This window comes from Nannobrachium achirus, assembly GCF_963921795.1.
Source record: "Nannobrachium achirus genome assembly, chromosome: 16".
In the NCBI taxonomy this organism is placed as follows: domain Eukaryota; kingdom Metazoa; phylum Chordata; class Actinopteri; order Myctophiformes; family Myctophidae; genus Nannobrachium; species Nannobrachium achirus.
This window is the reverse complement of record NC_137823.1, coordinates 51,564,985-51,579,281: the sequence shown is the minus strand read 5'-3', so window position 1 is coordinate 51,579,281 and position 14,297 is coordinate 51,564,985. Positions and strand designations below refer to the sequence as shown.

General features: G+C 45.9%; 1 protein-coding gene across 1 annotated transcript in view; it reads left to right on the top strand.

Annotated features, from left to right (window-relative positions):
• The window catches only part of scara5 (scavenger receptor class A, member 5 (putative)), a 107,548-nt gene that overhangs the window by 49,111 nt on the left and 44,140 nt on the right, over positions 1–14,297 (top strand). The window contains exons 4-6 of the mRNA XM_080744344.1: positions 11,990–12,189; positions 13,349–13,527; positions 14,195–14,297. The exon at positions 14,195–14,297 is cut by the window's right edge and continues 24 nt beyond it. Coding sequence (XP_080600470.1) covers positions 11,990–12,189; positions 13,349–13,527; positions 14,195–14,297 — 482 coding nt within the window. The remainder of the gene's footprint in view (positions 1–11,989; positions 12,190–13,348; positions 13,528–14,194) is intronic.

Here is a 14,297-nt window from a genome sequence, read left to right as displayed (position 1 = left end):
CAGCGTGTGTTCAGTATTAGTCACACAGAAACGCACACACACACACACACACACACACACACACACACACACACGCGCGCACACACACACGCACACATACACACAGAGACACACAGGCGACCTAACGTTATAAACAATAACTCTGTGTGTCTAATACTTTCCTCAACACTGCAGTCCGCAGAGGATGAACCCTGGGGATTTTGGTGACTCAGTGTTTTTGATTTAAAGAGTGGTTACCAACGATGGTGCCGAGGTTACACTGGTGTGCCACGAGACAAGTCCCAGGTGTGCCGTGGGTGGGAGTTTGTGGCAATCACGCATTGCATTATATACAATATATACAACACTATATCATTAGGTCATTTTTCATTCTGAAAAATTTCACTTTTATAATGAATGAATGAATGAATGTATGAAAGCCTGAGTTTTAGAGTGATAAAACATGTTATATAGGCTGTACAACATGGATATCAACTGGCGGCCATTTTTGTGACCCCTGGAGCAATTTATTGATTTGGTGTGTTTTTTGATTGATTGAAGAGTTTATTAGAAGTTTGCAATAGAAAAAGGTACAGTTTCATGACAGCACAAATCACTGGTACAAGGTCAACTAAAAGGAGTTTCTAGAAAGCCTTACGGCTTATTTACACTGGAACCACTTTGTGTCTCATACAACATTGAAAGACAGAAGGATAGATCATAGTACTTTATCTAGGATAACATCAATTTCAAAAGCAGAAAAAGGATAACAACAATTACAAAAGCAGAAAAAGGGGGGGGGGGTGGAAGCATGGGGGCTTAGTCTATTTACAAGTCTGGAGCAGCAGCCACCTGAAGGCGATTTTCATACCAATTTTGAAGGAGGCTAAGGATTTACACTCCTTTAAGGCTTGCGGAAGCAGTTGATGGAATAGCAGGAGAACGAATTAGAGCCTTCTTTAGTGTTAAATCTACTTTGAACATGATTAGTGGAGCTGCCTCTGGTGTTGTGATCGTGAACATCCTTGACCTTTAGAAAGTACGTAATTTGTCAGGTACATGGGTATCTTGGAGGGGTAGTGTATCTTGTACACCAGGCCCCTTGCAAGATACTGTACTCTGTCAGCTACTTTGAGCCACCCCACGCTTTCATGGTGATGATCGGTAAGGTGGCCCCGAGGAGGAAGACCAAGCACGACCTTAATTAGTTTGTTCTGGGCTGTTTGGAGCTTTTACTTTAAGGCAGCTGGGGCATCGTGATACCAAACGAGGATTCCGTAATCAATGAGGGGCCCGCCCAATAATAGCACCTATAGGGTCTTTCGAGATTTAATATTGATCAGCGGGGCAACCCTTTGCAAGAAGCGGATTTGTTGGTTGACTTTATTGATTACCTTGGTAGTCATGTGCAATATGAAATGTGAGTTTACCGGGAAAATCCCAGTTGTCCGGTGTCCCAGTTGTCCGGTGTCCCAGTTGGGCGAAATGTGTGTGTGCGCTGCTGGCTGTGTAGCGTTAGGCGGCAAGCGTACAGCTACTCAAGTAGTGTACAGCTATCACCGAAAATTCGCAGAGCATTCATTGTATGACATCATTATATTGATACCAATACGTTTGTACATTTACAGTCTGCATTTTTATCTGTTGTTTTGTTATACTGTAGCCTGGCTGTATGTCTGTTACTGTAGCCTACCCCCACCTCAGCATTCCTGGCACTCGGCCGATTTTCACAAGTTCGCTTTGTCCCATTGTTTTTAGCACTCTGCCGATTTCACACGTTATAGACCACCATTATCATCTCACATTCTTCATGCTGCTGCCTCGCGGCTAATAACGGACAACTGGGACTAGCCCTCTTCATGCTGCTGCCTCGCGGCTAATAACGGACCTGAATCTGATCATAGGTCAGCCCAAACACAGCAGCACACATGTTAAACAGAACTCCAGTTCGTTCCGTATCCTGATCATAGCGCAGCAGCCAGCAGCGCACACACACATTTCGCACAACTGGGACACCGGACAACTGGGACACCGGACAACTGGGACTAGCCCGAGTTTACCATGAGGTGTTTGTGTCTGTGTCCAGCTGATGCTCGTTGACGCTCGTTAATGTTGAGGCTACTTGTGTTTCAACTTCATTGGCAGCACAGCACTGTCCCAAGATTCTCCTTCTGCATTTAGTCAGAACCGACACATTTCTAAATTCACAATGAAGAATAAACATAGCTCGTCCAGCATTCAAATGAAACATAAATATGAACCCACCCAAGATTTGTTTTCCTCGGCTCAGCACTTGAAGTGGGGACCAAAGATCACTCTCCAACCTTGTTTAGACAGCATCGTTGTGTTTCATTCTCAGCTCCATCCGGGCTGCGGTGCTGCTTGGACCCCGGCCTTGGTGTGGAGTGGGAAGTCCTTCCCGTTATGCTCTGGAGTGCAATAAGAGACCGGTTAGCTCTGATTATTTGTTGTTCTGTACTCCTCTTTGGACGACTGGGGGGATTTGATACTCTTTGGGGGGAAGTGAGGTCCTGATGAGAAAGTGCTAGACAAAGTGTCTTGCCAACATGCTGTTGTGTGTGTGTGTGTGTGTGTGTGTGTGTGTGTGTGTGTGTGTGTGTGTGTGTGTGTGTGTGTGTGTGTGTGTGTGTGTGTGTGTGTGTGTGCTCACGTGTGTCCGTGAGCAATATGGCGCAGCCGCAGACCTAGTCATTTGCATGTCTTTGGTTCAAGGAATGGCTCATGCCACATCATATCCCCTACTCTCTACCCAGAGTCATTCCTGATTTACATTAATGCAATTTATTCATTGCTGTCGGGCTGAAACCTTGCACAGGGTTCCCACGGTCATGAAATTCCTGAATATTTTGAAATTAGAAAAACAGTTTTACAGGCCTGGAAGAGGTTTGAAATGAATCCAAGGTTTTGGAAAATGTCTGGATATGCATTTTGGCACAAAACATGCCTAATGTCGCACAAAATATGTAACATGATGGAATGTAGTGCTGCACTGCACGGAGCTGTGTGTATGTATATACTCAAGTATAATATAAGTCATTCAACTGGGATGTTAAAGTTTACAAGGAGCACAAATGTAATTATGTTATGATTAGTCGAGTCACAAAGCAATAGTGAAACTATTGTAATGATGCTGTCTGTGTATGTACAGTAGTATGTACTGTATGTCACTGTGTCTGCAATGACTCAATTAAGCAATATTTTACGGTACATAGTGTGCTTTATTGGCAGGACAGTGATGCCGTCTGGAACGAGTTCCTCAGGCATCAATGAAGAGCCATGACAGTAAAGTACGCCATCGAGTGTACTATTGCGATTATTGGACTGTATCTATCTCAATATCTGACAGTTTTAGGGGTCAAAGATCAAAGGTCACGACAGTCTCATGGAGTGAATATGTCTTGCTCGCTCCAAGATGGCCTTCTTCAACGCAAACAGTAATAATCAGCAGCCATCAAGTTCATTATGATACAGTACCTGGTATTAATACTGGCAATTGTGACACAACTGCTCCCTATATTAGCTCTCCAATACAATATCATACTTCCTCCAGGGACTATGTTTCTAGAAGACAAGGAAAGAGACCAGTATGGGCCTTTAAGGTTGGATTCGTTTAGACATTCGATAATTGTTTAATATGGCAGAGTCCATTGTAATTAAATGAAGCTGCTGGAAAATCATTTCCTCTAAGCACAGACACTCACATGCGGAAGCGCGTAGCCGCGCGCGCGCGCACACACACACACACACACACACACACACACACACACACACACACACACACACATACACACACACACGGCCCACAAACGCACGCACGCACGCACGCACGCACGCACGCACACACACACACACACACACACACACACACAGAGAAAACCTATTAAGGACTTTATTAAAAAGTCTGTGAGAGAGCTAAACAGAGAGATTAGTAGTCACGGTAACGAGGCCAGGAGCCAGAGCACTGTGGGACATTTGACTTGTACAAGACTTTTAACACAGAGCAGGGAAGAGCCATGAATAGACAGCGTTTCAGACGAGAAGGAGAAACTGCCAATGTAAATCAACTAGTATTAGCACTCCCAACCCGCACACATAGCCGCCAACTCAACACACACACACAACACGTACACAGACACACAAACACACGCTGTTTGTAGAGATAAGAAACATTACGTGTGAGAAATGTGAGTGATGACAGCACAGTTTAAACAAGACATGTACAGCATCGTTCAGTGTTTTTCTTTGGGGGTTTAAATGAACTTGGGTTAGAGTTGAAATGAAGAATTGGCATTCTACCAAATGTCCACTCCCACCCACACTCATGCACTGTAAACTGCATGACTCCTCTGTGTTAAATTTAACTCTCAGAGTGTGCAAATAGCACCGAATGGACCCCCGGTTGGTGCCATTTGTACACTGTCAGAGTTGTGGATTTATCTGTGTGCTCTTCTCACACACACCCAGCGGGACAGACAGACAGGCCGGCTGGACAATGTCGCGTCCAGAAAGTAGAGACAGAGCTATCAGGGCTGCATTCCTCAGGGCGGGTGAAGTCAAAGACATCATGGTCTTCATCCGTGTCTGGTCCCCACAACACATCTCAATCTGTCTGTGTCTGTCTGTGTGTTCTTTGTTGAGGTGTCTGTGTCTGCGTGCGTGTGCGCGTGCAACGTGCATATCCATGCACTATAACGATTGAGGGGTTGGGAAAAGACATTCCTGCAACGGATGGTTGTCTCAGCATTGCTGTGTTGGCCTGTGGTCGCCATCAACTCTTTACCACCTGTCTGTTTACACTGGACTGTGTAGGAGGACCAGACAGGCCGTATTGTGGTCTGGTGGAGGTCTGGAATAGAGAACAGAGAGAGAGAGAGAGAGACTGACAGACAGACAGGCAAAGAGAGAGAGTGTGTGTATATGTGTTTGCGTGTGTGCGTGTGTGCGTGTGTGTGTGAATGACACTGGTCATGGGAGCGAGGAAAGAATGAAGTGAGTGTGGCAGAGAGAGCTAGCATCTGTTTCACTATTTTCCCCCTCTCATTTTCACTCTCACAATAATCCTATTATTCATGGTGGACAGACAGTAGCATAGGACGGACAGGCAGGCAGACAGACAGACAGACAGACAGACAGACAGACAGACAGACAGGGCAGTGTTGGGGTCTTCCTATAGCTTTGAAGGGACACAGAGAGCATGTGTGGGTGTCAGAGGGTCTGGCAGATAGCGCTCTGTTTTGTTGTCCTCGCCTTGAACTGAATGCCACACAGCCTGGCGCCTGTTTGCTGTCAAAGCCATCTATTCCACCTTCACACACGCAGCACGCACGCACGCACGCACGCACGCACGCACGCACGCACGCACGCACGCACGCACACACACACACGCACGCACGCACACACACACACACACGCACACAATCACTTTCTCTCTATCGATGTGTTACCTCTAAAAAAGTGCCGTCTCTGGTCTAAATGCTTAGCTTGGAACTTTTATTTAGGTTGTTTAGAAATTGAATGGTGAGAAAAAAGGACTCAATTTGACTGTTGCCTACATGGGTGTCCAGAAGTGGTCTGAACTCTGAACCGCTTGCCTATCGATGCACACATCATATCACTTTTAGTTCTCATATAGTATTTCATTACAGTGTCTAAGTGCTAGCACAGAGACAAAGTATGCTGTTATGTTTTTGTTTTTAATTAGATGCACCAGCAGGGCTTCAACAGTAAATTAAAAGAATATGTCTTTGCATTAATGGCCAAGACAGTATCATGTTACCACTATAAAGCTGTTATTGCTTTTTTATTTTACATTTAAAAGCTGACTCAGATAAAACATTGGAAAAACAAGAAAGATTGCCAACTAGTTCCCTGGAGTGGACATAGCAATCAATAAAGCTATAAATATATATATTTTTTATTGGAACGTGTCTTTGACCAATCATGTTTCCTGGCCCATCTCCTGGCCATCATAGAATGTTGGGTAACACCATCTGCCGGCCTCCACCATTAATGTAGGATCTGTTCAGAGAACATCCTGTAGGTCAGCTGTTGTGCTGGCTGGCTGGTTGGTTGGCTGGCTGGCTGGCTGGCTGGCTGTCTGACTGAATGGCTGGCTGGCTGACAGGTTGGCTGGCTGACTGACTGACTGGCTGGCAGCTTGGCTGGCTGGCTGGCTCAGCCAAGTCCGCAGCCAGTGAGTAAAGTACTCTGTGATAGATGGACGGATAAAATGTCCTCTCCTCCCCACAGAGAAACTCTGGTGGTGAATAAAACACCATGAAACTGTCAATATGGGAATGTAACAAATCTGGCTTTAATTTAGCTGCCATCACCTGTCTGTGTGTGTGTTTGTGTGTGTGTGTGCATGCATGCGTGTGACGTGTGTGTACCTGTGTGCACGTGCGTGCGTGCGTGCGTGTGTGGGTGAGTGCATTCACAATACATTCTGCCTGCTGTATGTGCCTATATGTGTATTCAGTAAGTGCCTGTGTGTGCTCATGTGCACTCACAAGAAGAATCATGAGAAATAAAAGAAGGAACAATGACTTTTCCATCTCCCAGTGACGTGAAGCATTTCTAAATGGACTTGTCAGGAGCAAGGATACTCTGTCACCCTGTTCCTCATCAACGTCTCCTCCCGGGAGTTACTGGACACACCTACAACCTCTGCCAGTCTTCCAGACATTACTCAACAACAATGCAATATGATGAGGCGACGACTGAAAGAGAAGTGTTAGGGTTGTTCGGTCACTTTAGTGTGCGGTGTGTCCGCGTGCGTGGGAGACCAACCACAGCCACAGTGTTTTATATCGTTGGACTCTGAGCAACTCCACTTGGACTGTGGTTCAAGGGCATCTCGGCCATTAGTTGTTTCTCATTGAGTTTTCCAATAGAGATTCTACCAGCTGGTTCAGGGATTTGTGCCAGCAAACGCATGCTTCGATCTTTAACCTCAACCTTACTTGCTACTGTATAGCACAATGGGTCTGCATGGTTTATTCGTGTATTTTGTATTTTGTACACATATAGAGTAGAAAGTTATGATTTTAAGAGTTGTGGACAAATAAACGGTCTTATTTGTTCAGAAAACCCAGCATGCATGTGCGTTGCACTCGAGTCGAAAGTCAAGATTGTATTTAGTCAGCAGCAGCGATCTGGTATATACTCCACATATGAGATGTCCATTGAACGGATGTCCGTGTACGCCAAATCCAGTGCTACTCATGGACATTTTCTGAAACACACCTTTACGGACATGACACTGTGACGTGTGCCAGTGAGATGTGTGTGTATGTATGTATGTATGTATGTATGTATGTATGTACTGTATCTCTACTGTCTGAAAATATGCCCACCAGAGGGTGCTGAAGCTGTCCAACTATGCACACTTTGTAGATTTCCTTGTTCTCTTTTAAGTCTTTTATTGTTTAGTTGTGTTGGTTTTTGCTGTTTACCAGTAATTACAAAATGAAAGCAGCACGGGCTGCAGTAGTCAATCACAATCACTGCAACCTACAATATACGACAGCTACACCATTGTTTTTGCAACCGTTTCAAGCAAATCTTTACAGAGCCTTTGTGCTGCAAATTATGTTTGTGCTTGTACAGGGTGAAGTATGGAGTGACCATTCAACAATGCTGATTTGCAAACCCTCTATTTGTGTACATCTTGTTTGTCCAATTGAGGCCAGAGGGCATAGAAATGTTTCCGTTCAAAACAAAGCAGGCCAACTGACCAACTGGCCAGAGTGAGCTTTTAATGGGTGTCTTTTGGGTGTTGATAATAGCACGTTTTTGGACAACGTCACTGTGCAGCCCTGCCAGCGACAGGCAAGTGAAGTGGCGAATCAATTTGTGTTCCTGTCAGCATGACGAAGCCCAAATGGTAGGGATCGGTCCCAAAATGTTGTGCTGGCTAATCACTTAACACGATTGTTGGCGTAGGTCAAGCAGCACTTGGAACTCAGGTCTGTCTCTCTGTGACCACATTGGATGTTGAGGGATATTAAACAACAAAATGTTTAAACCATGACATCTTTGAGACACCCTATCAACCTTGGGTCACTGGAATCGATCTAACTTTCCACCTCCATTGAGCGCCAGCGAGCTAAACCATGTCTCAATAGACACGGTTATGATGATCTGTCTGTTCTTGCACACACACACACACACGCACGCACACACACGCATGTGCACACACACACACACACACACACACACACACACACACACACACACACACACACACACACACACACACACACACACACACACACACACACACACACACACACACACACAGTCACACTACGCAGTACACACAGTCACACTACGCACACAACAACTCATGCACGCTAATATGCATGCCTGCCTGCATACTTGCAGGTATGAAAAACCTGAATATATCCGCAGTCCCATCTGTAATTTATGGACTTAAGCAGATTCACTCGATCCCACATCCAGCTGTGTGTGTGCGCAGGTGCGTGCGTGCGTGCGTGCGTGCGTGCGTGTGTGTGCGTGTGTGTGTGCGTGTGCGCATGCGTGCATGAGAGAGAGAGAGAGAGAGAGAGACAGACAATAAGAGAAAGATTTAAGAGAAGTCTCCCAGGATGAGTGAAAGAATGTTGAACGAGTGTTAGTCAACCTTTATCCTTCACCCACTCTTCTTCTTGCTCTCTCTCTCTCTCTCTCTCTCTCTCTCTCTCTCTCTCTCTCTCTCTCTCTCTCTCTAATTGATCCTGTAGGGTTCGTTCATCTGGAGTTGGTTTTGCAGTTATTGGCCTCCTCTCCGTCTCTTGTCTCCTTGCTGCAGTGCACCTGAGAGCCCCTAGGCCATCTAGTGTTGCTTAATGGTCATTAGACTCTTATCTGTGTATAAGTGTATGTGCGTACTGCACGTTGTCTTGTGACTGCATGTGTATATGCAGCGTGTGTGTGTTCCTGTGTGTGTCGGTGTGTGATATGTTGCACGCTGACATCTGACGGAGCATAATTTACCAATCAAGAGCTCTCTGTAGTTTGAGACCCAGGCTTATTTTGTTTTTCAGGTCATTAAGAATACGCACTAACACACTTAACGAGTTGGAATGCAAAGCTCCGTCAGCCGTGGGGCGCTCTGCGGTTTCTTTGCGCTGAAGACACTCAAGTGTTTGCCAGTATGTGTGTGTGCATGACGTAACATGGACACACGCCACACACACACACACACACACACACACACACACACACACACACACACACATACACACACACACACACACACACACACACGCACAGATATGCACAGATATGCACACGTTCACACAGATAAATGCACTCGTATAGAACAACAGGCGTGAAACACATACTCGCACATAGACACAGAGGAATAATCAGATATGCATATACACGTACTTACACGAACATACACTCACCCGCTGTATAAACACAAGAACACAGAGCCATGTGTAGTACATTAAGTGCATAGAATGTGCCGCTTGAGACGACAGAGTGTCCGCGACGGGGGTTAGAACTGCACGTACGTGGGGAATTGTTATCCGTTCCCTTCCATTTCCCAAGCATTCCCGTTTCCCCCAGCGCTCGTGCAGTGGCGTCAGTTCAGCAAAAGCTAGGGTATGGCAAAGATGGGAGTCCTCATGGAAAATATAGGCATTACATTTTGGATAACACAGTTCTATTGTGAAAATAGCAGATCTACATGCTCACAACGCCTCGCGCTGCGAGGCGTTGTGAGCATGTAGATCGGCTATTTTCACAATGTCTACGGTTTCTTGGGCTGGATATGGCAGCCTTGAATGGTTTTTCAAGTGCTAAACTTGGTATGTTAGTAAACGTGCCACAATTAACAATAATGCATTGCACCTGTGCAGCTGACCTGTGGAACCTGGGAATATACCATTTTGTCAAGATGGGGAGAATACAAGTATGGAGAATATAATTATAATACCTTGTTAAAGTGACCATTTTGTAAAATTCTGCATTTGTAGTTATTTAAATGTAATTTAACAACATAATAACCAGCACAGATAGACAAAGAGACATTCATGGATTCATATTTAAAAGTAACTTTTATTTCCCCCCCTTTAGCAATACCCAATTGACGCCCCAGCGCTCGTGGGGCAACAACAGCCGCTCTCTCTGACACGCGGTTCCCTGCAGCCCCAGCCAGTGGATGGCGTCATGGCGTAGCGCAGAGCGAGGATTTGGTTTCAAAATATCTCCTGGGCTGACCGAGCCGTTGCCCGGGCAACCTGTCCTCAACAGAACACGGAGTCGGGAAAGCTTTTTCTCATTAGAAACGCTTGAGAACAGAGCGGAGCGATGGGCTTTTTTAGCCCGGGCCAAAAAACAAGGGAGGTCACTGCCAATGAGTCGACTGTCAACAAAAGTGACGTTACAGCTACAGTAAATATACAGTATTCCACCACAACACCATTTAGTTACCGTATCCCCTGACCCTGTGTTAAGTTCAATGAGTATTATCTGGACACCACATGTATGGCTTTGTTTCATGTCCTGCTATAAAACTCTCGATGGCTTAAAAGGAAAATCTGCAATAAATAACAATAAACATCTGACATTTTCGATTGAGCAATTCACATTTTCACAACATCTCATGCTTTCAACGGACGCACTTGTAAATCCGCCGGGATCAAATTGGATTTACGAAAGCACTACTGTCCTCTTAAGAGTCCACTTGGGTTGTGAACACAGCTGGTACTTAAGTACTTAAGGTTCACCCGCTCTCACCGTCAGATTGTAATTACTTGGGCCAGCAGAGCGCGCAAGTACTGCGTTCGGTGCCGTCTGTTTCTGGCTATCTGTTTCCGGCCGACAGTCATTTAGCCAATGAGGGTGACATCACCACCAACAAATGCGACCTAATATAAATAACAAGGCGCAGGTTTCCCACCCACATACATACAGACAGCACTCAGGCAGCACTGTGCTGTTTATATCCGGCTGTCTGGCGTCTTACTAGTACATATTATAACCACTCTTATTTATGATATTACATGATATTACATCGTCTTCACCGTGGAGTTGTATGTTTGTATTGTCTTAAAGGCAGACCAATTTATATGACTATTAATTGACGGCTCATGCCAGCAGCTGTGCCCGACAGGAGAGCTCACGGGTGGGGAGGAGAACTATAGACTCTCAGTGTCCGTCTGGTGATACTGAAGTACAATGGCAGCTTGTCTGGAAAGAATCGATTTCAAAGTTTCTGATAACATTTGTAGGCGAGACATGGGCCATGCAGTTGTTCAAAATAGTTTTTACAAGAGCTTGTTTAAAAGTTTGTAAACAAACTCTGTGGAAGTTTCACATCGAAAGAGGAAACACATCTGCCATCTTATTGGCCATCAGAATAGCACGATCCCTAATCCCTACTCTTCTGCATGAAGTTGAGCGTTTCTCAATTTGGTAGCCAGGTCATGGCGATGTTATCTGTCTCTTCACTCCAAGTCACTCAGTGGAGCCAGCTACCATTGGAAATGAATGAATGACTGCTGGACACATTTTTGCTTGTTTACTCCCTTTTGGCGTGAGTGCAGGGTTAGTGTGTTCTCACTCTGAGCTAACGTGGACCAGTTTGTGTAGGCAGATGGGCGGCCGAAGCGAATCTCTCCGCGAGTCTCTGGCCAGTAGCATGTGTTCTCCTCCCCCCACCCCCCTCTGCTCCTCTGCTCAGCGCAGAGAACGCTGCTGCGTCATGACGTCAACACATTCGGTGCGACGCTCTCTGCACGCTGATTGGTTAGGGAAATTCTACACTTCCTCCAACAGTGATCATAACGCGATCGCCCAGGCTTCTTTTTCTTCTGATCGCCAAAAGAAACCTGGGTTTCGAGGCTAGTGTGTTCTAGTCTGCTATTTACGCCAGTGTGGAGAAAGGACAGGACTGTCAGAGAGACTATGAATCTGCTGCAACATTCTCTCTCTCATCCCTCTCTCCCTCTCTCCCTCTCTCTCCCCCCCACTCCAGTATCCCGCTCTCAGCTGTCCTCGGAGCGCCAGGAGGTGCTGATGGAGAACGTGACACGGAAGTCGGAGGGCTCCAGGTTGCTGCAGCAGACCTTGGGCGAGGCTTCGACGCAGGCCGACCTCCTGGAGAACATCTGGAAGCTGGAGAACCTCTTTCACAACCACAGTGACTGGCTGCAGAGGCTGGAGCTCCTCATCAAGGTACCATCCTGAAGGGCTGGCATGTTCCAAGGAAATACAGTTTCAATTAAAGAGGGTTAAGGTTGAAATGTTTACCTGTAGATATCTGGAAAAAAGGGAATATCCGCACTCTCTGAAATCGTTTCTTTCTTGTAGATTTATTAAATCATTCTTTTTGGCCACAGGCCGAAACCGGTCCGTCTATTCGGTGAGACTGCTGTGTGTCAAAACCGTCTCAAAACTCAGAGTTTTGAGACGCTGAGGAAGGCCACAGGCCGAAACCGCTCCGTCTATTCGGTGAGACTGCTGTGTGAAAGAATGATTTAATAAATCTACAAGAAAGAAACGATTTCAGAGAGTGCGGATATTCCCTTTTTTCCTGATACTTACCCGAATCTGCACCCAGTAAACAAAAATACTTTATTACCTACTCTCGCAGAGAGCGCGTCATCTCCAGACGGTTTTGTACCGACTAGGAGATTTGTCCTACCTGTAGATGTCTACCTGTAGAAAAGGCTGTAGAAAATGTTTACCTGTAGAAAAGGCTGAGGCTTTGCCATTTTTGAGTGCTCCATTTTTCATAGCTCCTTTCGGAACCTCTCCCTACGCTGCTGCAGCTCAGAGATGAGGTTCCTCCCTGTCGTCAACCAGAATCTCCCTGCTGGGTGGAAGATCCGCCGTTAGCGATCACTTCTTACCTTTGGTGAACATTCTATCCAAAAAGTGAAGGTTTTCTGCTGATCTCTCATCGTCTTACTTCTCAAACGTTAAAGAAAATCGAAGCAACGTGTTGAAATAAAGAGTTGTAAATCGCTCATTTAGTCAGCCGGTTCTGTGTTTTCCCCATAGACTGTATAGCACTTGAGCCCGGAAATTAGTCAATGAGAGGTTCCGAAAGGAGCTTAATTTTTGGCTTCTCCGCCTTACAAATTACTGTAGTTCTTAGCAGAACACTGGGACAGACTACTCCGCGCCAACCTCCAAAATGGCTACCAGATGCGAAAAGCCTAACACACACACACACACACACACACACACACACACACACACACACACACACACACACACACACACACACACAAAGGTGATAATGTCAAAGGATAGATTAACAACACCCCTTCCTTGTCCAGCCAATCCTGGCCGTGATTACAGTAAAACTGACCTCATCCTTCCCCCCTAGAGCCTGGAGATGGAGCTGAGGAACCTGCAGTCTCGCAACCTGCAGTCTGAGGGCTACCTGGTGCAGCTGGACGACCGGCTGTCCTCCCTGAGCACCTCCGCCTACAGGAACCTGTCAGGCCTCGGCGCGGAGGTGTCTCGAACCTCCGCCTGGCTCCGCGACCAGGACCTCCTGATCAGGTGAACGCAAGAATAGGACGCGGTTAATTCCAGTGACCTTGATTTTGGGGGATTTTTGTTTTTCTTTTGTGTGAGTGGTTCGTGAAAATCGTCTAGAGATGGTCATGAATGTATATCATAAAATGTTTCTATAAAATGTGTTTTTTGTTCTGTCTGTCTGTGGCCAACATGTCTCTAAAAGTAGAGACATGTTTGGAGTGCTGTGCACTCCAAAGAGAACCGAAACCTATTGATTTTGATGACCCCATGACATTTCCTTTAGCGCAGGGGTCTTCAACAGGTGGTCCGGGACCTGGGTCCTTCAAATCTTTGTGTGATAGAAACCCAAAAATAGCAGATCTAGAGGTGTTGTGAACTTGTAGATCGGCTATTCTCGGCAAAGAGGTTTGGTGTAGAGGGGAAAAAGAGCAGACTAAGTACAGAGTGAAAGCTGAAGTTTATTAAGTGTTGACAATTCAATGGTTAAATATATGAAAACCTAAATTGACTTGAATCCAAAATACACTGAAACTGTCTGGTATATATGGGTTATGGGGGTCCCTGCCTCATCTCTCTCTTGATTAAGGGGTCCTTGGCCTAAAAACGTTGAAGACCCCTGCTTTAGCGATTAGCGTATGTCTCACCGGGAAAAAATCCAAAGGCAATCAAGCTCTTCCTCCATCCCCAGGGACACCACAGGGCAGATGGGAGGGCTCAGGGAGAAGCTGGAGGAGGTCAATTGGACAGTGGGGGCTGTCAATCACACCTTCAGCAGTGACATCAGCGTACAC